Genomic DNA, 25,143 nt, shown 5'->3' with positions numbered 1-25,143 from the left:
AGCATCAGACGCTGGGGTTCACTGCTTTCAACTAAACAGGCACGGAGATTCTGTAAGGTGCCTAACCACATACTCACAGATAAACACACAACTCACACACACACGCACGCACACACACAGATACACAGAGATTCTGTAAAGTGCTGAAATACTATCTAACCACATATTCACAGATAAACACATAACTCTCACATACGCATGCACAGAGATTCTGTAAAGTGCTGAAATACTGACTAACCACATATTCACAAATACACACACGCACATACACACACACACACACACACACACAGACAGACATGTACATACTCTCTCATTCACTCCAGACTTGAGTCAGATAAGCAAAATGTGAAATACATTAAACATCAGTAAATCTCCCTAAAGGTTATTGACAGTTTTGAAATCTCTTTCTGTCTTTCTCTCTCTTTCCCTCACTCTCTCTCCCTCTCTCTCTCCCTCTCTCTCTCTCTCTCCCTCTCTCTCTCTCTCATACTCAAACACACGCTCCCTCCACTGAAGCGCAGCAGTGCTCAGAGAGACCTTCACTGAAGGTACGCGTGGCAGCCGCTAGTTAATCATCCATTTCAGACACGTCCAATCCGCTGTCCTCGCTCCGGGTGAACTCCATTTGCATCGCTGTACCCTGCACCTCCAGCTGGTCTGCCATTTCGTTGTCTTTTTATATCCCCGCTAATGAAAACCATCTGTCCTCCACCTTGTCAGCGCGGTTTCAGAACCTGCTCGGAGTAGCACCGGCGTGACAGCTCTGTGACCCCTCCAACCTCGGACACCTCCGCAGATACCCTGTGAAAAGTCCACTTTAAACCGGCCTGAACTGGTCAAGCTGGTTTAAGATGGGTTTTCTCCTCAGTTCTTGCTGGCTTAAGTCCACTAGTTTGGCCACCAGCACACTCTCCCAGCTTAACCTGCTTTAACCAGCTTTAACCAGCAAGAGCAGCTATGAGCTGGCACAGACCAGCTTTGACCAGCGAGAAGTGTCGAAAACACTGCTTGAACCAGCTCAGAACCCCAGCTGGGTTTATCTGGAGTGTTCAGCAGGGCAGTCAGGTCACACCACTCCTACCTGCAGAAGTGAAGTCTTAAGTTTGTAGGAAAAGTTTATCTAGTAGGTATAAGGAAGGAAGCTCTATTTACCCTGAATGAGTGAGAAAGAGAGAGAGAGCGAGAGAGAGAGAGAGAGAGAGAGGGAGCGGGTGGGATGGGAGGTTGGGGGGTAGGGGGGGGTGTGGATGGGGCTGGCGGTCCGTGCTTTCCACTCCAAAGTGGCCACATTGATTGCCTTTTTGCCTCTATTGATTTGGGCCCTTTTAAAAGCTGCAGCGTAATAAAAACAGGTTTCCTTTTCTGTCACTCACCTGTCAGTCCTGATCACGCTGAGAGCTGAGCCCCCCCCCCCGTCAGTCTCCTGGCCCTGTCAGTCTGCTGCCTGCAGTCCGGCACCTTCCGCAGCCCGAGGAAGACCAATAACTCCCCACAGCCTGTGACACGTCTTACACAGGGTCACTGTAGGGTTTTAGCCCTGCTGAACTGCTCTCCTCTTCCAATCTATCCGTTTGTACATCTTTTTATAGCAACAAACCTAATACATTTCATTAAGATAAACATTTCTTTATGGCGCTCCAACTTCTCTCTTGTTTCCTCACACTCTCAAATTATAAATAACATGTTAGCCATCTGTCCTTATTCTCTCTCTCTCTCTCTCTCTCTCACTCTCTGTTAATTTCTCACACACACAACTCACAGATACACCACAAACAAAGCCTTTTTACGCGTCTAACTGAAGAAAAGTCTGTTTTTGTTGTGTGTGGTCACCTACGGTTAGCCACCATTCTGTGCAGAGCGAGTAGGTGGGAGACCCTAACCGCGTGTGTTGGCATAGCAACCCATGCCACTGCCCCCCCCCCACGCTGATATACTGACCTCCCGCAGGAAGCCCCCTCCTGGGTCGCCGGGGCAGTTCGGAGTCATCAATTTCAGCGTGTGGTCTTTTCCTAAATGTTTATTCTCGCGCTGCAAACATCGGTGTGGAATTGTAGGCCTCAATTGACTGTACATAGTGCCCGTCACGGAGGATGCGGTGAGAGGAGCATTAAAGCAGGGCCCCTAAAGAACTAAAGCCTGTGATCTCTTCCTATAGGAGCAGGAATGCACTGGCTTGACTCCGGCGCGGCACTACAAACTTAGGAACTTACAGAAACTTCTCAGTCCAGAGGGAAGGGTTTAAATTCTGTGGCTCAACGAAGGTGTGAAATCCAGCGAGTGGAATTCAGAGGGGGGGGGCGTGCGCTGTGTGACTGAACTACAGAGCAGGTGTGCATGTGGTGACTTCAGTTTAGGTTAAACTCTGTGAGTCAGCCTCAGTGCAGGGTGTAAAATCTGCAGAGGAGGAGAGTCCAGGGGTCTGAAAGTAAAAGTACAGCCGTACTGTCTGGTTTCTTCGACCCGGGGACTCACAAATTCGTTTTTTTTTCCTCCTGTTCGAAATCTTGTGCTAATTTGCAAATCCGGATGATAGGAACACAATACTTGTGAGGGCTTTTACTCTCTGAATCTGGATTTTCCACCTCTGAAAATCTGTTACTCCGCTTCACCTTGGGGTGTAAAATCTGTGATTTAACTTCAGAACAGGGTGTAAAATCTGTGATTTAGCTTCAGAGCAGGGTGTAAAATCTGTGATTTAGCTTCAGAGAAGGGTGTAAAATCTGTGATTTAGCTTCAGAGCAGGGTGTAAAATCTGTGATTTAACTTCAGAGCAGGGTGTAAAATCTGTGATTTAGCTTCAGAGCAGGGTGTAAAATCTGTGACTGCTTCAGAGCAGGGTGTAAAATCTGTGATTTAGCTTGAGAGCAGGGTATAAAATCTGTGATTTAGCTTCAGAGCAGGGTGTAAAATCTGTGACCCTGCTTCAGAGCAATGTGTAAAATCTGTGAATCAATCGGCTTCAGAGCAGGGTGTAAATGATGTGCCCTATCGTCACAGTCATTATTCATTCTGTTGTAGAATAGGTATAAACCCTGTGATTCAGGATTACAGTGAATCTGGTGTGACTCACTTCAACGATCAAGGCTTTTCCGTTTCATTTATTCTCTCCGAAGACAAAGCCTTCGATAGCTGCTGACTCCACACACGCTTGGCTTTTTTGTCTTCTTTTCAAAATCATCAAAGCAGTCTGACATTGTTAATACTGTATCTGAATATTTAATGCCTTCCCTTGATTTTAATTAAATTTCATTCCCCTCCGTGTACCTTGACAGTTCGGAAGCCTGAGTCTTCTCTCGCCGTTCTTTTGTACAGGTCACCCGTTTATAGGATTTGTCCAGTTAATTTGGACTCGGCAGGTTGGAGAAGGTCAGAACTACAATACCCAGGGGTCTGAGTGGGGTGGGCCTTCCTCTATCTCCACAGATCCTGAAGGAGTACAGGGACGAAGACTGGAACATCAGCGACATCATCCGCACTCTGACCAATAGGAGGAAGGGCGAGCCCTCTATCGCCTACGCAGAGAGCCACGACCAGGTTGGTTGACTCAGCTGTCAATCAATGTGCAGCTGGGGGGGGAGGAGCCTGTATGGTGGGAGTCCAATCGATCATTTTGATGCAGGTGTCAGTCAGAGGTATCATTAGAACATGTTTTTTTTAACCATATGGAGAGGAGTGACTGTAGTTTTTTTTTTTTTATCTAACGCTGATCTACCAGGAAATTAAAATATCAAGCCTGTTTATAATCCTCAGAGCTCAGCAAGGTACAGCATAATTATTTATCCTGAAGTTTGTTTAGCAGACAGCAAATTAGTTTCTGTAGGAGAGTTCTTGTACAGCATACAGGAACTCCAATTAAACCTGCCTGGCTAAGCCCTGGGCTGAAGGAACCAAAGTCACTTATCACATATCACACACCACACACCACACACCACACATCACACATCAGTTATCACATACCACTTATCATTTATCTAAGACCAAAAGACTGTGCTCTGAACAACAGCAAGACAAGCTAGACCCTGGTGTCATGTGCGTCATTATCAATCAGTTCTCTAAAGTACAAACTGATTATGTTTTTGTAAAAACATGTAAACTCAAATCAAGATATGAAATAAGTAAAATCAAATCAAGACTGCCTGCTTTCCACTGAATTGTTTGGTGCGGCTGATAAAACGCTGTATTTGATTAGAAGTTTCAGAAACATACAGCCTTTTTTTCATAATTCCAAACCAGCATATGAGCATCGTATTTTCACGGGCAGGAACTTCTCACAGCTGATAAATTCGGAAGGACAATGCAATGTTTTAATCTTTATTTCTAAAGACAGCATCTGCAGCCGTTTCATTGTTTCTCTGCCTCAATGTCCCATAGTTCATTGCATAATCTTTGTCTATGCTGCCTATGAGATCTCGGTGAAATGCTTGATGGGAATTGTGTTACAATGCTACAATCGAAAACCGGTATTGCGGAACACAGCAGAATTGTACAAGCGGTCGGGTTAAAAGCTTCTTAAAAGGGACAAAGCTTCATTTGGTATGCATTCCTACCACAGTAGCCACAAGCGTTTAGTGAAATAGGGTGAATTTCTCTTTAGCGCTAATAAGCCAATGAGCTGTAATAAGCTACATCAAGGGCTTTCAACCTTTTCTGATCCACGAATCCCACCCAAGCTCCAAGACATCCAGGGGACCCCCAACAACTTAAAAAGAGTTTTTTTTTAAAATGTGGTTTTATATTTTGAAATATTTTCCCAAATTTATATATAGCCTTGGCGTATCAAATCTAGCCACGGACCCCCCACTGTACCTTCAAAGACCCCCTGTTGAAAACCCGAGAGCGAGATCATTAGAGGCTGTAATGAATGGTCTGCCTCGTCTCTTTCAGGCAGCTCTCGAAGTGTGGGAGTGAGTGTGAGAAAAGACCGTCGCTAGCGTCTTGGCTAACGTGCCAACGTCGCCGCTAACGTGCTAACGTCAGTTCTGTGGCAACCGAGCCTAGTGGCTAAGGTGCTTTGCTGGGACCTGGAAGGTTGTTGGTTCAAGCCCCGGTGCAGCCACAATGCCATCAGTGTAGCTGTTGGGTCCTTAAGCAGGGCACTTTACCCCACGTTAGATTGGTTAACTATAAATAAGTAATTTGTTATTTAGCTGCTGCTTCTATCCAAAGCAAGTTATAGTTGATTAGACTAAGCAGGGGACAATTCCCTCCCCCCCAGAGTAATGTAGGGTTATGGGCCTTGCTCAAGGGCCCAACAGCTGCATCAACCTTATTGTGGCTACACCAGGGTTGAACATGACGACCTTGGGGGTTGCAGTCATGTACCTAAGCCACCAGGCTACATGCTGCCCCTAATTGTGCTTAGTCTAATCAACCGTAAGTCGCTTTGGATAGAAAGCATCAGCTAAATAACTGTAATGTAATGTAAGGTGTGCTCTCCGTCCCGGGCCAGGCTCTGGTGGGGGACAAATCGCTGGCCTTCTGGCTCATGGACAAGGAGATGTACACCAACATGAGCAGCCTGGAGCCCATGACCGCCGTCATCGACCGCGGCATCCAGCTCCACAAGATGATCCGGCTGCTCACCCACACCCTGGGCGGGGAGGCCTACCTCAACTTCATGGGTGAGTCGATTTAAGATATTGCCTTGTTTTAAGTTACTGTTTGGTTGACAAATGGTGAAAATGTCTTACCCCATTGGCAGTTTTTAGTCTCATTTAGCAAAAGTATTAGACATAAGATTTTAAGTCTAAATATAAGCCTAAGATGCTTCTTAAGAGTGACTTATTTTTTACAGTGTAATGGATGGGGAACTATGCTTTTAAAGGCTGTAGGTTCAAATCCCTAGGACTTAAAATCCCTTAAAATCGCGCTTCTGCTTTACCCTTAGGCTTGTCTGTGTTATCAAGTGTTTTTATGAGACTTAAAGTATTTTTCTCTGAAGTAGAAAACATTTGTTGTTTTAAGTTACTGTTTGCATCTTGAAGTGAGTAAAGCTGTCTCACCTCATTGGCAATATTTGTGTCTTTTTTAGCAAAAAAGTAATATAAATAATTATTAAGTCTAAATACAAGACTTAAATTCTTGTTGAGACTGACTTCTTTTTTGGTTTTTGCAGTGCAGGACTAAAAATTAGCCTTCTGCTTTCCCCCTGAGCTGGGTGTGTAACTGCTTTCCTAATTATGAATGAACAGACAAATGGATAATATGTAAGAATGCCAATATTTAGTTCCAGTCACCTGGATTTGCTAATTAGCACAATTCTTCAGCCAGAAAGTAGAACTAATTAGTGAAATTATCTTGCTGGAGTTCATGGGTGGAAGAAATACACAGCAGAGATACTTTCTGACCCCTGATCTTTCCCCAGCTGCAAGCTGCTGGCCCGGATAAGGGCATCTCTTCAGGCCATCTCCTAAGGGCATCGTTTTAGGGCATCTCTTAGGCAAACAAGTCAATGAACAAGAGCCCATCGATGGGGTTTTCCAGAAAGTGTGTGTGAACTAGCAGAGTCGCGTCACGTGAGGACATCCCGTGTAAACACACGTGTCCTCCCCTCCCTCCCTCGCGAGGTTGTTTTGCGTGTAAACATGCATGTTGCCCTCCCTCCCTCCGTGTTGTGAGGTTGTTGTGTGTCTGCGGGGCTTGTATGTGTCTCAGGAAACAGAGGAACACAGCCTCCTCCGCCTGCCACTAAATGGATTCCTCTGGAGACGCTGACGTCCCCGGTCCCGCGCTGACAGGACGGGGCGTCGTCAGCGATGAGCGCTCGTTGGAGGCCTGCTCATTGATTGATTGGTGGGTGGGCGTGGGTGCAGGACCGCGGGGGGGGGTCCTGGGACTCGTTAAAAACCGGACGGGTCGGCCGGTAAATGGCCGAGCGGGGGACTCGTTAAGCGGTGCACCGGTGACGCAGAGCGGACGCAGGGATTGGCTAACGAGCTAGCGAGGAGCCGCTTGGGTCCACGGCTGTGCATCATCTCCCTCGGCTGTCAGGGGGGAGAGGAAGGCCGGGCCGGGCCTGCCACAGCTCTGTAGCGTCACCCGGTGGCGAGCACAGGTACTCCAAACGGCAGGCCTCCTGAGGGCCTCGGACGAGGGACTCCATTTGCCTCCTAGATTATTATTATCGTTCAAGATATACGTTCTTGAACCCAGTGGGATGAATGTGTCCTCTGCATTTAACCCAGCCTAGTTACTGAGGAGCAGCGGGCAGCCCCAGTGCTGAGCCCGGGGATATCCTGTCCGATAACACTGAGGGATTTGTGAACGCTCTTATCAGAATGGCTTTGCCCTGCTTGCATTCGAAAGCAGTGGTGCCCAACCACGTGCCACGGAGGCTGAGAGTATGCAGGTTTTCATTCCAACCCATCACTACCCCAGCTGATTTCACCAATTAACACACCTTCAGCCAGAGAGGAGGGAACTAATTGTTGGCATCTGGTGTAGTGATTGGTTGGAATGAAAACCTGCATGCTCCGTGGCACATGATTGGTCACCCAATGGAAGGCCTCCATTTTGTGGATGCTGCTGCCTCTAGCTGAGTCATCGCCCCTCTACCTCCCCCTCGAGGACCACGGGGCTCTCAGATTTTGGAACTGACGTCTGGCTGAGGTCAGAATCATCCTGCTCACCTCAATCGGGGGCCGTCTCGGAGCAACGTGACATGGGCTGTGTAGCTCGGCCTCAGACAGAGAGGTCTTCATCCGGAGCGCGGGAGCCGGGGTGTGTTAGCCCAGGCGGCGTAGGCGGCGCAGTGAAACGCTGATGTGTTTTTAAACACCCCGTGGGGGAGCGGGGAGCGGGGGTGGAGGGGGGGGTATACCTATGTAATTTTGTTCCATTACCTGCATGTCAGTCAGTCCTCAGCAAAACAGCGAGTACAGGGAGCAAAAACTCATTTTCCCAGCACTCTGGAGGAATGGAAAACCACTGTGTCAATAAAGCCAATGAGGCTTTCTACGGGGGTGTTATTTTAAAAACGCATACATTTCCTCTTTTTTTTTCTCCCCGGGAAGCAGAATTCAGATTTGTCTTTTTTTTTTCTGTGAAGGCAGTGGGGGGTTACATATCTACCAAGTGTGATTAGAAGCTTCTGGAAAGGGCAAATACTCTTTTCTTATTGGGGAATCTACCAACGAAGAAGCCGTGACAGTTTTCGGGTAGACATTCTCAGAAGAGTGTTTTATTCCCTCAAAAGGTTGTTTTTGAAGTGAAACTGATACCGGACAGTTAATCTGTTAATAGATGAATTGCTGGTGAGATCCAGAGAATAGCCTGGGACGTGGTTCACAGTTTGATGTTACAGAGCCCATGAAAACAGATTGTGTAGTTTACAATAATAAAAAAAGGAAAGCGCGGTGTACGTTTTGACACAATTCAAGGTTTCTGTCTGCTTGAGTAAACATTATATCCATTATTAATGTTTAACGTTAGCCTCAAATGGATAAAAGCCTTCCATTACGCTTGGTTGGTTGTTTTTGTGAAGTATGCCAAAAACAGTAATTAAATAAAAGCTCAAACCTACCCCCGCCCCTCAGCCACTGTCAGAACAGCCACTCTGCTTCTGTTTTTAATTGTGGAGGGCTGCTGCTCTTTGAAACGTATCTGAAGAAACATTCAAGATAATGGAGGCGAAGAGAAGAGAAAAAGAAAGTGCCCCTGTTTCACAGCCAGTCAGGCCATGCGGACGGATAAACTGGGGGGAGGGGTCATTTGGCTGGTGCCAATCCCGAGCACTTTGTTTCAACGAGGGAATTGATCAGACATTCCAAGTCTGAAGAATGAAGAAGCCCAGCGTGAAGAATCCGCCATTTTGTTTGACCCATAAAAAGCTTCCCGTGCTGATTGCGAGCAGGGTGTTCGGACGGAGGAATCGATCAGACGTGTCGAACACAAATCACCCATTCTGAAGAATCCGCCATTTTGTCTGACCCATAAAAAGCTTCCTGTGCTGATTGCGAGCAGGGTGTTCGGACGAAGCAATCGATTGGACATATCGAACAGGAAGAAACCCATTCTGAAGAATCCGCCATTTTGTTTGATCCATAATAAGCTTCCTTTGCCCACCCAGTGTGGGCAAGGCCCTTATGGAATATACCTCCTCATATTTTCACATAAATACACTGCTGTGAAATGTCTTTACACTACATTACAGGTGTTTCTCCGTAGGGACTTGGACACTGTAGGTTCTTCGTCTCCATGGAGAAAGGCCCCGGTCCCGTGGGACTGCCGCGTAGCGCCGAACGATAGCTCAGTCCTGCTGTTGTTTAGCCGCTCTGACAAGGTGGCGGGTTTTTGAGAAGAGTTTTCTTCTGCCAGGGGAGGGGGTGTTTCTGAATTCTGGAGGAGAGGGAGGGGAGGGGGTGTTTACGTGAGCGGAGGGGAGGGGTGTTTAAACGGGCAGAGGGGAGGGGTGTTTACATGAGCAGAGAGGAGGGGGTGTTTACGTGAGCAGAGGGGAGGGGTGTTTAAATGATCAGAGGGGAGGGGTGTTTAAACGAGCAGAGGGGAGGGGGTGTTTACGTGAGCAGAGGGGAGGGGTGTTTACGTGAGCAGAGGGGAGGGGTGTTTAAACGGGCAGAGGGGAGGGGTGTTTACGTGAGCAGAGGGGAGGGGTGTTTAAACGGGCAGAGGGGAGGGGTGTTTAAACGAGCAGAGGGGAGGGGTGTTTATACGAGCAGAGGGGAGGGGTGTTTACGTGAGCAGAGGGGAGGGGTGTTTACGTGAGCAGAGGGGAGGGGTGTTTACGTGAGCAGAGGGGAGGGGGTGTTTACACAAGCAGAGGGGAGGGGTGTTTACGTGAGCAGAGGGGAGGGGTGTTTAAACGAGCAGAGGGGAGGGGTGTTTAAATGATCAGAGGGGAGGGGTGTTTATACGAGCAGAGGGGAGGGGTGTTTAAACGAGCAGAGGGGAGGGGTGTTTAAACGGGCAGAGGGGAGGGGGTGTTTAAACGGGCAGAGGGGAGGGGTGTTTATACGAGCAGAGGGGAGGGGGTGTTTAAACGGGCAGAGGGGAGGGGTGTTTATACGAGCAGAGGGGAGGGGGTGTTTATACGGGCAGAGGGGAGGGGTGTTTATACGAGCAGAGGGGAGGGGTGTTTAAACGAGCAGAGGGGAGGGGTGTTTAAACGGGCAGAGGGGAGGGGTGTTTAAACGAGCAGAGGGGAGGGGTGTTTACGTGAGCAGAGGGGAGGGGTGTTTACGTGAGCAGAGGGGAGGGGGTGTTTACACAAGCAGAGGGGAGGGGTGTTTACGTGAGCAGAGGGGAGGGGTGTTTAAATGAGCAGAGGGGAGGGGTGTTTAAACGAGCAGAGGGGAGGGGTGTTTAAATGATCAGAGGGGAGGGGTGTTTAAACGAGCAGAGGGGAGGGGTGTTTATGTGAGCACAGGGGAGGGGTGTTTAAACGGGCAGAGGGGAGGGGTGTTTAAACGAGCAGAGGGGAGGGGTGTTTATACGAGCAGAGGGGAGGGGTGTTTACATGAGCAGAGGGGAGGGGTGTTTACGTGAGCAGAGGGGAGGGGGTGTTTACACAAGCAGAGGGGAGGGGTGTTTACGTGAGCAGAGGGGAGGGGCGTTTAAACGAGCAGAGGGGAGGGGTGTTTAAATGATCAGAGGGGAGGGGTGTTTAAACGAGCAGAGGGGAGGGGTGTTTATGTGAGCACAGGGGAGGGGTGTTTATACAAGCAGAGGGGAGGGGTGTTTATACGAGCAGAGGGGAGGGGTGTTTAAACGAGCAGAGGGGAGGGGTGTTTAAACGGGCAGAGGGGAGGGGGTGTTTAAACGGGCAGAGGGGAGGGGTGTTTATACGAGCAGAGGGGAGGGGGTGTTTAAACGAGCAGAGGGGAGGGGTGTTTAAATGATCAGAGGGGAGGGGTGTTTAAACGAGCAGAGGGGAGGGGTGTTTATGTGAGCACAGGGGAGGGGTGTTTATACGAGCAGAGGGGAGGGGTGTTTACGTGAGCAGAGGGGAGGGGTGTTTAAACGAGCAGAGGGGAGGGGGTGTTTAAACGAGCAGAGGGGAGGGGTGTTTAAATGATCAGAGGGGAGGGGTGTTTAAACGAGCAGAGGGGAGGGGTGTTTATGTGAGCACAGGGGAGGGGTGTTTATACGAGCAGAGGGGAGGGGTGTTTACGTGAGCAGAGGGGAGGGGTGTTTAAACGAGCAGAGGGGAGGGGGTGTTTAAACGAGCAGAGGGGAGGGGTGTTTATACGAGCAGAGGGGAGGGGGTGTTTATACGAGCAGAGGGGAGGGGTGTTTATACGAGCAGAGGGGAGGGGTGTTTATACGAGCAGAGGGGAGGGGTGTTTATACGAGCAGAGGGGAGGGGTGTTTATACGAGCAGAGGGGAGGGGTGTTTATACGAGCAGAGATGAGCGCACCGCTGCAGATCTGCATACAGTAGGTGTTTGCTCAGGTGTCAGATCAAAGGACATCCGCCATCGATCTCCCCCTCTGTCCTCCGCTTCGTTTAAACAAACACATCGATTCCGCCCCCGCCGCCCGTCGCTAATTACTGCGGCGAGCGCGTGGCGTGTGCGCCCCGTCTGGGCTCCGTGCGTACCCCCGTGTCTACCGAGTCGCCGCACGAGGCTACGAGGGGTATCCAAGGCTGGGAGACGCCGTAGAGCAGAAACCGCTAAAAAAAACATTACTCTACACGGAGTCTATTCAGGTCATTTCTGGGGCTCACACACCCTAGATACTGTAAGTTAGTTGCTTCCTAATGAAAGACCCGCGCTTACACATAAGAAAACCCTCTGAAGAAGTTTAGAAAACTTTTAAAAGGTTTATGACTATTTTCTGAGCTGCAGGCCATAATACACCCTTACCCATGTTTGACTAAAAACAGTATGTTAAGAAAAATCACTAACAATGGCCACAGAGACCATTCTTTTTGGTGTAGAAAGTTGAAATTTTGAACATCCTAAAGGCATGCTTATGCAAGTACATACTGTTTATCAAGACTTATAAAGTTTTTTTAAAACTTGTCTCTTTATCATGCCTGAAATGGTAGAGTTCACTTTCTGCAAAAATGGCTAAATTGGTACTGACATGAATGGGATAATTTGGCCTGTGAACCTGGGGGATGGAAGGAATTTTAGCAGCAGTAGTGTAGGACTGTAGTGTAGTGTAGTGTAGGCTTAAACACAACCCATGCAGGAGGATGGCGATCCCTTCATACCGGCCCAAGTCGCAGTCAATAACCTTTTCCTCCCCACCACTGCAAGTTACAGTCCATTAGTGACGTAGGCAAGGCCAGGACCTGCGATCCGGCCTACGTTTGTGGCAGGCACCTCTACAGTATTGACAGATGGCTTCTGTCCAGCTGATTTTCTGACCGCTCTTCAAATTAAACCCGCTAGCTTTCACACTGGGTACAACCGCTAGCTTGACTCAACGCATGAAATACATGCAAAAATATTTCTGTTCTTCGTGCCTGTCTCTACAATTGGCTGGGATTCGTCTGCAAGGCGATTGAAATTAGAGTTCCTGCATTGTTCTTCTAACCTTGTTAGATACACTTATGAGTCTGCCAGAGACCACACGGCGATGAAGACGTACGTCAGTCACGGAGGAAGCGCGTTTACTTATTTCTCCTCCTCTTGTTTATAAGAGGATAAACACATCCCTGTGTTTGTTTGTCTCTGAGCGCCACTTGATGGGAATCGCGGGGCCTCGTCTCTGACTTGGCGTTTTGGCACAGCTAGACTAATTTCCCTTTTGGAAGCTTCGCGGCAGACGATGTGCAAAATAGATGAGGGCTCGGTTAGATGCTTTCACATAAAAGTTAATTCAAGTTCAGCGGAGGGAAGACATGACAGATTAAATAGTTGTTTAAATATATAATAGGAAAACTGTTATTCATATTCGCTCATAAATATGAAACTGACAGTAGTAGCCTGTTTGTGCAGCGGAATAACAATCGCTTGGCTATTAACCGCAACTCAACAATGTCCAACGGAACAAGACACAAAAAACACTGGAAAGTTAATTAATAATAAATAAATATCATGATAGAAATCATGTTTCTATCCTCTAGTGTTTCTGAGATGTCTTGTTTGTGATAGTGCTTGCTTTCCTAAATTTCCAGGTACTGGTGGCAAGACTAAGTATGTTGTTGTCCACATCAGAATAGAGGTACATTTATTTAAAATTTTGTTTATTCAGAAAAAGTTAAATTCATTCATTTTAAAATCATCATAGAATGTTATATATTCAGGCGGCACGGATGGTGCAGTGGGTAGCACTGCTGCCTCACAGCAAGGAGGTCCTGGGTTCGAATCCCCGTCGGCCAGGGCCTCTCTGTGCGGAGTTTGCATGTTCTCCCCGTGTCTGCGTGGGTTTCCTCCGGGTACTCCGGTTTCCTCCCACAGTCCAAAGACATGCACGTTAGGCTGATTGGAGAGTCTAAATTGCCCGTAGGTATGGGTGTGTGAGTGAATGGTGTGTGTGCCCTGCGATGGACTGGCGACCTGTCCAGGGTGTATTCCTGCCTTTCGCCCAATGTATGCTGGGATAGGCTCCAGCCCCCCTGCGACCCTGATCAGGATAAGCGGGTTCAGATAATGGATCGATGGATGGATGTTATATATTTTTTAAGTATTATGAGTATTTCCTGATTTCACTCAGTTGAAATGCAATTGACACCAACCCTGTTGTGCATAAAAACGAAACAAAACTTGATCATTGTTCGCCATTTTACAAAACCGCACAATAATAACAATTTACAAAAAAAGCAATTACTCTTTGTAATTCACTGTAAACGATGATCAGTGGCTGTGGCTGAGGTGCTCTCTGCTCTGTGCTCATTAATCTTCACACAGTCGAGTGCCGCTCGCGTTAATGTGAAAGCGTTTCATTTAATCCACATTCTGCGTATCCGCCTGTCGTTGGGTTTGATTGTTTCTGCGCTAAGAGAGCAGTGAATGTTTCCAGAATGTTCCAACATTGTCACCCTAGACTGATTGGTGAGACCTTTAATAATTCCCATTTCAGCTCCGTCGTTGCTGATGAGCGCATTTTTAACTAAGAAGAAGAAGAAGAAGAAGAAAAACAAGCGTGATTAAAAGGAAAACAAAATAGATTGTGTTTTCAAGAAAACAACATGAAGTCGTTGATATTCTGCGGCGTTGCTGGTCGATATCTGTCAAAATACTGTATGGATTGTGACTTAGATCTGTGTTGTAGATTTTCCTGCGTGTTTCCGATGAACATTTTGAACTTATACTCGGATTGCAGCTGTAAGCAAGCCGTTCAAACAAACTTTATTTATGCTCCTGGCCCTAGCAACTTTGCATTTTTCACTTTAACCCCTTAAGTCCCGTGGCTGTGCCCATGAGGGGGGTTTTCATGCATTCATTCCTTTTTTCACGGTGCAATTTTCTTTTCTTTTTTAAAATGTTTTTCTAATGTTTCCCTTTTTCTCCCAATTTGGGAGCCAATTGTACTCTAATCTAATCCAATTAGTGTTAGCCGGGGGATGCATCAGCCACACCCCATCCCTCGGCGGCCCAAAGGGATCTGGTGATCTGAGAACAACTTCTTTAAGCCGTCTCGTCTCATGCTCATGACCGTGATTCCGAGGCGCCCGGGGGGGCTGTTGTACGGGGCGAACCGCTAACCCTGCCAAGTCCGGCCAAACTTGGCTTTTGGCATGACCGGGAATCGAACCCCAGTCCTCAGGAATCGGGAAACCGGGAATCAAACCCCGGTCCTCGGTGTGCAACTGCAACGAACTGCAACCGCAAGTCCGCTGCATCTTAGCCTGTTATGCCATGGCTCACAACATGGTGCAATTTTCAATCAATATATACTGTTTGGAAGCATTACAACTCACGGTTCTATCTGTATAGCCTATTATAGCATTGCTTTAGCCGCAACAGTTCCTTATTTTGTAACATGTGGGTGGCAAAACAAGTGTGGGGGGGGCCTCACCTTCTCTGCATTTTGGAAAATCATGCCCTACACTGAATTCAGTAGAGCGCTTTCACAGACAGATTCTTATTGCGACATGGCCTTGGGTGAATCTCGGTCCACCTTCAGCTTTGTGTGGGGAACAATACGTAACGTTCTCATGTAAATGCCATGCACTGCCATGCGCTTCAGTGAAAAGTGTTCAATGAAGGTACGGCTGTAAACTCGAGCATCGCTGTGCGAGACGTGTTGTTGTGCTACGGCCTTGAGGATTATCGCCTTGTGCGTGGCCTCGGTTTCAAAAGGGCGGAGATGACAGAAGAATGGAAAGTGAACGGAGACCGCGTTCCTCTCTCGCTCTCGTTCCCCTGCTCCCCTCCGCGCGCCCCGGGGGCCCCGTTACCCCTCCCCCCACCCCCCGCTGAGCAGAGACGAGGCGTCTCGTTAGCGTACGGAGAGGTTGTGGCGGCCGGACTTCAAAGGGCCGCGGACGGTCCGGCGTTAATATCGGATCGCCCCGGCAGCGATGTTCTCCGCAGGGGGGCCGCCCCCTCCGGGCCCCGAAAAGAGCGGGTCCTCTGGATCAAAGCCCCCCGCCCAGGCCCCGGTGAGGGGCCCGCTTTCAACCCCGATATCAGCGCTCACGCTTTCCCATCGCGGCGGAGATCCTGCCGGGCTGAAGAGATGCGGAGACCTTGACTTACTGCCCCCCCTTTAGACCGGCTGGTGGTGTGCAGATGAGAAAAACGTCTTATGTTCTGATGTCAGCTTTGAGTGACTCAGGCCCAATACACCTCTGCTCTTCGATAAACTGGGTGTGAAGAGTGTTTCTAGGTTGGTGTGTCCTTTTCTCACTTTGAGCTCCTAACCAGAACGCTAAGGACCCTCTTCAGATCTGTGATAGCCTTAGTCATCACCCAATGCTACAGAGACTTTCCGATATCTGGACAGGAATTACTGCCATCAACCCTGCAAACACGAAGTTGGCTGAATGGCACCCGATAGTCAGTTTCATGCACACAGACACACACATTCACTCTCACAATTTGTATGTATGAAATGAAAAAACACTATAAAAAACTAAAACTGGTAAATATTATTTGATCAATGAGTAAGCGCAGAGTTGGCAATCAATTGCAGTCGATGCGCTTTAGAGGTCATTATCAATTTACCATCTACTTACTGGTAATTTTTTATAAATATCTCCATTGCTCAAGAGTATTTGTTGTTATTTTTTGAATCTGTGAACTGAAGAGCTTCATAAGGTTGAAATAAAATAGCACCAGAGTAGGCTGTTGCACTGGGTAGTCTTAGCGCTCAGAGGACCAGAAAAACAGAGCTTAATTAATAAACACTTCCCGGTGCTATCCGCTGAGTATCGCCATGGCAGCCCCGAGAGTCTGAAAAGAGACTGTTCCTGCTGAGAAGGAAGGCAAAAGGGACGTACTGGTATGCCGTTTAATTTAATTTGAAAGAATTGGTTCATAGCGTCTAAAGCATGCGGGATACATTGGCTGTATTCCATAGATGTGGAGCTCCAACGCTACTGTGAAGAAAAAACAGCCATTTTTTCTTATTTTCTCTCTCTCTCCCTCTCTCTTCCTATCTCTCTCTCTCTCTCTCTCCCTCTTCCCATTCCCGAGTTGTTTTTGTTTCTTTCTTTTTTGTTTTTGGCTGGTTTTGTTTTTGAAGTCCTATAATTTCAGTTTCTGGAAAATAAATCTCAAATCTCTCTCTCTCTCTCTCTCTCTCTCTCTCTCGCTCTCTCTCTCTCAGAGCAATTAATGCCTCCTTCATGGCTGCTATTACTTAATCTTGTTTTTCTTCCTGCGATACTTCTGCCAAGTTCTCGAGTGCACTCTTTTCTTAATCGGGACATTGTCTCGCATAATTGTCACTCCTTGGTTTCCTTGTTTGCGTTTGAATAACTTCAGTGCTGGCACAACCCAAATTGCCAAAAATGCTGCATGTTTGTTTTGATGGCACTTCTCTGCCAGATTTTTCCGGAGGTTTGGGGTCCGGAATCGCCCCCTGGTGAAGTTAGGCAGCGCGTGTCTTTGGCACTCGGCTGGCTCACTTCTGTAAATAAATTCGTCAAAGTGTGTTTTACCTTCCTGCCGCGGCCTGCACCAGTCGTACTTCAGCTGTCTTTGTGAAAGGATCTCCTGGGCGGAGACTGTTTCTGAGCTTGATAGCCTGCTAGTGTTACTTATTTATTTAAACAAGCACCGTGTCCCTGTAAATGTGTTGCAATTGACGGTGATGAAACATCTTCTTAATTCCTGAGAGGCGTGCTAGTCTACCCTTGTGGCTTTCTCTCAGGCCATAACTGCCAAAACGGCACTTTCAAAGCAAAATGCCCGTTATCTTCCTGCATAGATACACCAAAGTGCCAAAAAAAAAATGTATTTATACTATATGGCAGGGATCAGCAAATCTGGTCCTCAAATCCAAATCCAGGCCTGGTTTTCTCTTCCCCTGGGTAATTGTTAAACCAGGTAAAGCGGCAGTTCTTGGCCCTCAAGGACTGTGATTGGATGACCCTGTTGGATGGCCTAGATTCAATCACTCTTTGTCCGTAACTTTAACTTGATAGATGCAGTTTTTCTCAGAAACTCGAGAGCACATGAAAATCACAGAATTGGAGTTCTTTGGTATTAGATGGTTTCAGGTCGGTTGCAAATGAACTGTGGCCTACTTCTCGGTGTCTGAGAAGGTAGTCTGGATTCCAGGAAGGTACTTGAGAAGGGAAAGTTTGAGGTGATGACATAAATTCTGACAAGCTGGTTTCCAGACGCGTGAACGCAAGAACTTATCGTACATAAGCCAAAAAAACATTATTTATTTATTGTGAACATAAAATATTGATAATAATATAACACACACTGTAGCTTCACCCCAATTGAAGGATGCCCAGCGTACAGTAATTCTACCTGTGTGGTGTGGGTGTACACGGTGCAAGTAGATTTTTAGCTGAACCTAAAGTGCTAATACACCAACCAGCATGATCGATACTGACTTTGAAAATATCGAAGAAGCCTCGAATGGCGAAGTTACCCTCAGGCTTGGTCGAAGCTTGCTGGTTTTTCAAAGGCTGCGGTTATGACTTCCCTGATTGACAAGATGCCGGCTAACACTGTATCATGCTAATTCCCTTTGAACCTGAAATTCAGCCTTGAGCTGTTGTTCTGCTTTGACCAGGAGGCAAGAACCCAAAAGAAAGGGAGTAGGGATCCTCAGCCAGTATTGGACCTCGCTGCGTTAAGGAAAGGAGGGGGTGAAATGAAAGGGGTGATGAAGAGAAGGAAGTGAAGTTTGACGGGCAGAGAGCTGGCCGGCTGGCGGCGTTCCTGCCAGTTTGAGAGTCGAGGAGTCAGCGGCCTCTGGAGGGAGAGAGGTTGAGAGCGCCGGGCACTTTCTAACCTCTCCCTTCACTTTAATTAAGGGATAGATTCAGACGAAGGGCGGTAAACAAAGCCGGGCTCATTAGGAGTGTTCTCTATGCCTGAGACGCTGCGGTCCGGCCGGGTTCGAGCGGGTGATGACGGACTCGGCGCATGTCAAGGGCGTTCATCTGTTTTTTACATTTTTAATCAGTCCATTGATCCGTGGATCAATGAGTCTTAGCATATACAGTAGCTCTATTTACATTTCTACTGTCATTGATAGTTTCCCAGAGGAGATTAACCCTCTTTCTGCTATAGCCTTCAGTACCAGACAGCTTTTCTGGTGTATTGTAACCCTGTCTTCTGATCTTCTTGGTTGGCTCAATTGCACCAGGCAAGATCAGTCAAGCATAGAAACGTTTTTTTGAATTCAAAACAATTGCTTATTTGACCCAGGTCTGGTTAGTACAGAACTACGCAGAGACGACAAACAAGTTGCTTCTCTCGGGTTGTGTAACGCAAGCCTATCTTCTCGCCGTAAACGTTGCGTTGAGTATTACCACGGTGATGTTTGTAGACAAGCTTGGTGACTGGCAGCAGAGGGAGGAGTGGGGGGGGGGTTCTGGGGTTCCTCTCTCTCTCTCTCTCTCTCTCTCTCTGTCTCCCTCTCTCTGAGTTAAACTTAGTGGTGGATGTGGGTTGAATCCAGGCCACCATTATGCTTGCGGAAGCTGCTTGTTATGAAGGCGTATCGGATCACCAGCGTTTCCCTTCCCTCATCAGCCCGCCACGAACGGCGCTCTGTGAATATTGATCACGTCTGTCAGAACCCGGTGCACATGCCCCACATTTATATGCTTAGCGCTTAGCCGCCGCTCTTACGCAGCCTGACTAATGCGCGGCAGACTTTATTTTAACCTGCAATCCTTTCATAGAGTCGGATTCTTAATGAAGCAATTCAGCCCCGGTGCCTTGCCCAAGGGTACGACGGTACTGCCTCGTGTGGGCCTGAAACCGATCCAGCTATTGAGTAGCAGCCCCGGTTCCCATAACTGTCCTGCTCCACGGCTGGTGTTTTCCGCAGGTCCATCAGTATTTCTGTCACTCTTCCATTGTTTTCCATCCTTGTTTTCAAATTTGAATCGAACATGTGCAAATGGCTGCTGCAGGACATCTGGGAGAGGCGAGAGCGGGCGCGCCGCGCTTCTGCTGCATGCTGGTATTGCGGGTCCTCCCAATTACCGGCGAGCCCATCTGGGGAATCATGTGGAGGCCAAAACCTGCGAAACAGGTGTTTGATACATCTCCTCAGAAACAGCTGTCACTGTCTGAACCGTCTCCACATCGCCAAAAACAGATTCATTTTTTTCCCCGTGCATTGTGGGACACCTTGCCTGGCTGTGTTAGGGACACAATGCCTCGTAATCTGCTCATGGACTGCAGATGTGAAAGGAGCTTTTTAGACAAATCTGGCGCTTGCGTTATTATTGGCCTACTTCGTCCCTGGCTCTTATTAAATAAACGAAACATAATAAAGTAAATATATCAGTATGAAACTGTGTAAGGAAATAAAAACTGTTTGGCAAGTTCATTTTCATGATTGCTGAAGCTAACAAAAATGCAATTGAAGAGATGAATTGTGTTGAATTGAATTCAGAACTTTAGGACACACATTGACTGACTGAATCCAAGCCAAAGACCGGTCCTTTTCAAATATGTCTTCAAAACACTTTCTTTCTTTTCTTCAGCTTCCCTCATTTTATTTCATTCTTTTTGGATTCGAGTTACTGTTATTTTTTATATATAAAAAAAGATTCTGTCTTTGAGTTCAGCAGCAGGACTGCCATTGACCCAATCCTGCTGAAAATATATAAAAGGGTTTTTGAAAACCCTTCTTTGAAATCATAATGAAGGTTGTCACATTTATCTTTTCCAATGTTCTACTCAAATCTTGCCTGACCATATTAAACGACTTATGAACATTCAAAAAAAGGAGAAAGAATATTAAAAAGCAGCATAGAATTCAATTTAATGCCGGAGAGATGTTTCCTGTAAGTTTGTTTTCCCTCTATTCTGGCTTTGTCAGGATAGCTGTCTGAAGGGGTGATGACTGAAGTCGTGTTGATTTCACACTGTAGAGTACGACCCTGATGAAACTCCCGGGCAGAAATCAGACCCCGGAGGTTGGAAAACTAAACACTGCCAGGGGCATTAAGCCGGGGTGGCGTTGTGCATCGTGGTAGCATTAGCAGAGGGTCTCACCGGGTAATTGGCAATGACGTCGTATCATTGCTGTCCATGGTTGATAGTGAGGAAGGCCTTAAGACTGAAGCTTTATGGAATTACCATGGGTGGGCTCATTTACCATGGGTACTACAGGAGTCCTTACTCAGCTGTGTTGCCCTAGTATACAGTAGGTGCCTGTGGCATGTTGGCTCGGTTTGTGGGAAGGGAGCAGGGCAATCTGAGGATCATGTCTACTGGTTAAATAGGCACCCACCTGGACCACGTTACGAATCAGTCCGTTTCTTTCCTGAGACCAGGAACCCGTAGGAGAGCGGAGAGAGAGCAGAAACACGACGGAGCTGAAAAGCGCGGATGAGCTGAAAAGCTACGCGAGTCAGGTTAATTGCCTTGCCTTCGTTATTTTTGTTTATTATTTTCGCCCAGAACCCGTGAGGGGGAAGGGTGAAGACTGTCTATTCTTCATCGGGTGTGGGCTCTCCCTCCCTCCAGTTGAGCTGGTTAGAAACAAAACGCCGGTGCAGTCCGGACTTTCCTCTGTGTTTGAGTATGAGTAGGAAGACCATTGCTGGCCATGTATACCTTATTTGTTCCAATAGAAACCCCCCTGGCTCTCCATGGTAACTAGTATAAATGTGCAATTTATATAACGATATCTGCTGAGAAAATGGATCATTTAAAGATGATAGAAGCGGTCTTTCATTCTGGATGCTTTGTACCCCGGAGATCTGCACGGCTCATGAGCAGAGAGGGAGAGCTTCTGTCCGCAGCTCAGCAGAGAGATGAAATTCAAAGAGCATCTCATCTAATCTCCACTTTACAACACCTGAAAGAGAGAGAGAGGGGAGAGAGAGTGTATTATTAATGAATTTATTTTCATTCATACGCTTTCAATTCCATTTGAGCTCGCGCAGTAACTGGAGGTCTTGCATCTGACCAAAGCGGGGAGAAGCTTTGAACATCACTTCAGATCAGATCAGATTATGAGCCTGGTGAGAATGAGAGAGCGTGAGTGTGTGGTGTGGGACTAGGTCTGAGTCTGAACGCTGTCTCTTATGCTGATAGCGCTGCTTAACGCATCTCGTAAGTACTCGGTGTGGAGAATAAGGTGCTCTCGTTACAGGGCAACAATTGTTGAGATATCAGAAGACTCAGTTGGCTTTCACCCCAAGGATACGTTGTGCAAAACGATATAGGTCCAGTTTCACAGTCTGGTCGTAGAATATATTCGATTCTCCATACAAAACTCAATTTAGTCTAGGACTAAGCCCAATCTTCGTCTGTGAAACCAGCCCATAGATTCTCAATTGAGGGAATACAGTCCACTTGCAAACTTCTTCAGTCCTCTGCGTCCATATCCCTTAATTATGGGACAGCGATAGGCCAGAGTCCTATAACCTCTTTCTTTATTTTATTAAGTATTTGCATGCATGATACGGTAGTTTTCTGATCCGCAGTGGTCTGCATTCTGGTAAGAGAAACGAAATTCAGGTGTTAGTTATTTGTTTGTTTGTTTCTTCGTTCTATAAAATTGTGTGAATGGTAGCTCTGTATGGAGGTGTATTGTAGTCCCTAAGCACTTCTCTCTACCCGGCCTTTTTGGAGTTTTGGAGGCCTTTCCTGCCTCCTCTTGTGCAGGGGCTGCAGTCTTGTTGCTCGGAGACCAGGGAAGAGTTAAACAGGTTATTGATTCGAGCCCGTCAAACAATAAGCCAAGGCCTCATCTCTGTTCTTTCAGAGTAGCCTTCCAACCCACAGTCCCCGGCCGAAAAGCAATCTCCAGGCTGACCTACGGAGAGGCAGACCCCTCTCTGAGACCTGCCCAGCATCCATAAGCTTTCACCCCCACCGCCCCAAATAAAAGAAACAACCGCGAGTACTGGAAACGATGGCGGTGATGTCAATGAAAAACGCGCAGAGCCCAGAACTTTCTCACCTCTCCCTTTCTTTTTCTGTTTCTCCTTTCCCTCGTTCTTTCTTCCGTTTCCTTCTGTCTGTTTTTTAAAAATTTTGACTTCGGCCCTAACCTCTAAATCCGTGGGCCGCGGGATGAATACCTTATCGCTCCCTTTCCGGCTGGGCTGTGTTTTTAAAGAGCCGGCTGGGGACGCTCATTGTTGCTTCTCTATTCAGAGCGTGGCGTGAGGTAATAATCTCAGCTCCACGTAGCCCAAGGTGAAAGGCTAAAGAGAAACAAAGTAACCTCTCATCCAGGGCTTTAACTTAATTTACGGAGTCGGGCCTGTCAAACGCTTTGTGTAATATCTCTGCCTTTCATTCCTGATCTGTATGCCGCCCTGACGCTCCTCGCCGGGAGGATACGGACGTCTCCCGCTGACATAATTCCGGGTGCGTCTGCCCGGGAGAGAGGCTTTTTCCGCGGAAGCTCAGGGATTTCATTGTTCCCGTGCCCCCGCGCGATTGTCTGCCTAAATTCGGAGCCTTGCGGTAGTTTTAATCAGCGGAGAATAAACGTTGGCGGCTGCTAAAGAGGTGTTTTCTGGGGCCTTGTGAGGTAAGGGGAGATGTGAAGAGAGAAGGAGGAAGTGTGTACACAACATTAAAAACAAGGTACACAGTAAATAAACATGGTAAACAGGCATTATTAGCAAGGGAAAATTTATAGATCAAATGTAGATTGCCCATATTGCTTTAACCCAAACAGACCTGGGTAAAATACATTATTGTTTTCAAATTAAAAAGATTCAAATACTCTTCTATGCTTAACTGAGCTTGTCTGGTGTTTTGGAACTGATGAAATGCTCTCGAAAATGCAAACCTCGCCTTCTGGTCCTCCTTGTCAGCTCAATTGCACCAGGCAAGATCAATCCAGTGCAGAAAAGTATCTGAATCCAAAACATTCTTTGATCCAGGTCAGAATACAAACAAAGGGAACGGTCGAAAGAAAATACAATGTCACCCTTGGAATCCCTGGCCAATAAGAGAGGTCATCCCAGGACAATAACAAGGCAATGAAGTCAGAAGTTTATCGCATTTAATTAAGTATTAATAAACTGTTTATTAATAACAGTGGTAATATCGTGTAGTGATTAAAACTTTCTTTTTTTTTTTTAAACCAACATTAATCTGCCACTGGCTGTACCTTTTCAATTATTACTTTTTTACATTAAAATTTTAATAGGTGCTGAATAATTTCTCTTTCATTTAAAGTTTGAGGTGTGTCTAATGGCCTTGTCGGTCATTCTGGTCATGGGCAGACGAGGCGATTGGAGCCGGGGAGTCGTGGCTTAGCCCACTTGTTTCCCAGCTAATTTGATGTTCTGTTCTGGGTCAGTTCGGCGAAGTCAGAGGAATACTCAATGAAGCCGGTCTCTATGAGGTGTCTGAGCACGGTGGGCGCTTAGCCCGGTCCAGAAATTAATCCATCCATCATTTTCTTATGGGCCTACTGGAGGACCTCGGAGTTTTAGCGTAGCTTTTCAGTATGTATCGTACAGCACCTTACAACGATGACATTTTCACATACAGACAATTTATACGCATTTATACACATTCTACTGAAGCAGTTCAGGTTGACTACCTTGCTCAGGGGTGCAATGACAATACCCAGGCTGGGAAAGAAGCCTATAGCCTTTTAGCTACAGGCCCATTTCTTTAATATTGTAATACACTGCCCCACTCATGTTCTGGACTAAACACCCCGCTGTGAAATCCAGTTATGCCAGCTTGACCAGCTTGAAGATTGAAGCTGGTCCTAAGCTGGTCTAGCTGGGTATGAGCTGCCTACAAACTGTTTCAAAACCTAGCTTGAGCTGATCAAGCTGGTCAACCAGCTACCAGCTGTTTCAAAACCTAGCTTGAGCTGTTTTTTTTGTTTTTTTTTCAGCATGGCAGTCATTCCTAACAGGGTAAAACATAGCATACTGTGTTTAGTTATGGCTTATGAATGTCTTGGTCTTTTTTGCTGCCTATGTGAAATTGCCAACATGAAAGTGAAATGACTCACACTTCTCATTGGTTAGAGACACTAAAATACTCTCATAATTATACAAGTGACATATCTTTGCACCCTAGCTAAAGAAGACAGTGAGAGAAAACTGACAGCTTTGATATTGAGCATGTCACAAACGAAGCCAATACACTGAACAGGAAGTGTATCCTTCAGATATGCAATGTTCCAATGAGATCACTTCTTATGATTATTGTATAAATAAAATACCTTTTTTAGCCCTATTGCTAAAAAGTCTATGGCAATGTAAGTAAAAAGCCCAATCAGTAAAGACGTGAAGGTCTTTGGAGTTGTGTGTATTTGGCCTTCACCATCAAAGGTATGAATGATTCCTGGATCTGAACAATACTTCTTTAATACTGTAGTGAAAATGACCATAGCTGTATCGCTAGTTCTCTCCTTCCTCCTATGTTCTATTGGATCTGAGTCATGTGCCTGCATTGACCTTTGAACCTGCTACACTAGTATAACAGCAGTGTTTCTGCAGCAGTTCCTGTTGTCATTGTTATATCAGGCATCTCGTATGCTCACCACACTGACGTAGCTAGCTCGTTCTGTCCCCAAGCAAGAGGACTTCACATAACAGCCTTTGCTATTGAGCTTGTGAAGTCTCATGCCGTCATTGTACTT

The 25,143-nt window shown here is 46.8% G+C and overlaps 1 protein-coding gene across 1 annotated transcript in view; it reads left to right on the top strand.

Moving 5' to 3' along the window:
* LOC133132852 (1,4-alpha-glucan-branching enzyme-like) overlaps window positions 1–25,143 on the top strand; it is a 182,456-nt gene that overhangs the window by 116,898 nt on the left and 40,415 nt on the right. Inside the window, exons 11-12 of the mRNA XM_061248622.1 lie at window positions 3,427–3,537; window positions 5,453–5,624. Coding sequence (XP_061104606.1) covers window positions 3,427–3,537; window positions 5,453–5,624 — 283 coding nt within the window. The remainder of the gene's footprint in view (window positions 1–3,426; window positions 3,538–5,452; window positions 5,625–25,143) is intronic.

The sequence above is a fragment of the Conger conger genome, chromosome 7 (assembly GCF_963514075.1).
Source record: "Conger conger chromosome 7, fConCon1.1, whole genome shotgun sequence".
NCBI lineage: Eukaryota > Metazoa > Chordata > Actinopteri > Anguilliformes > Congridae > Conger > Conger conger.
This window is presented reverse-complemented; position numbering and strand designations above follow the sequence as displayed.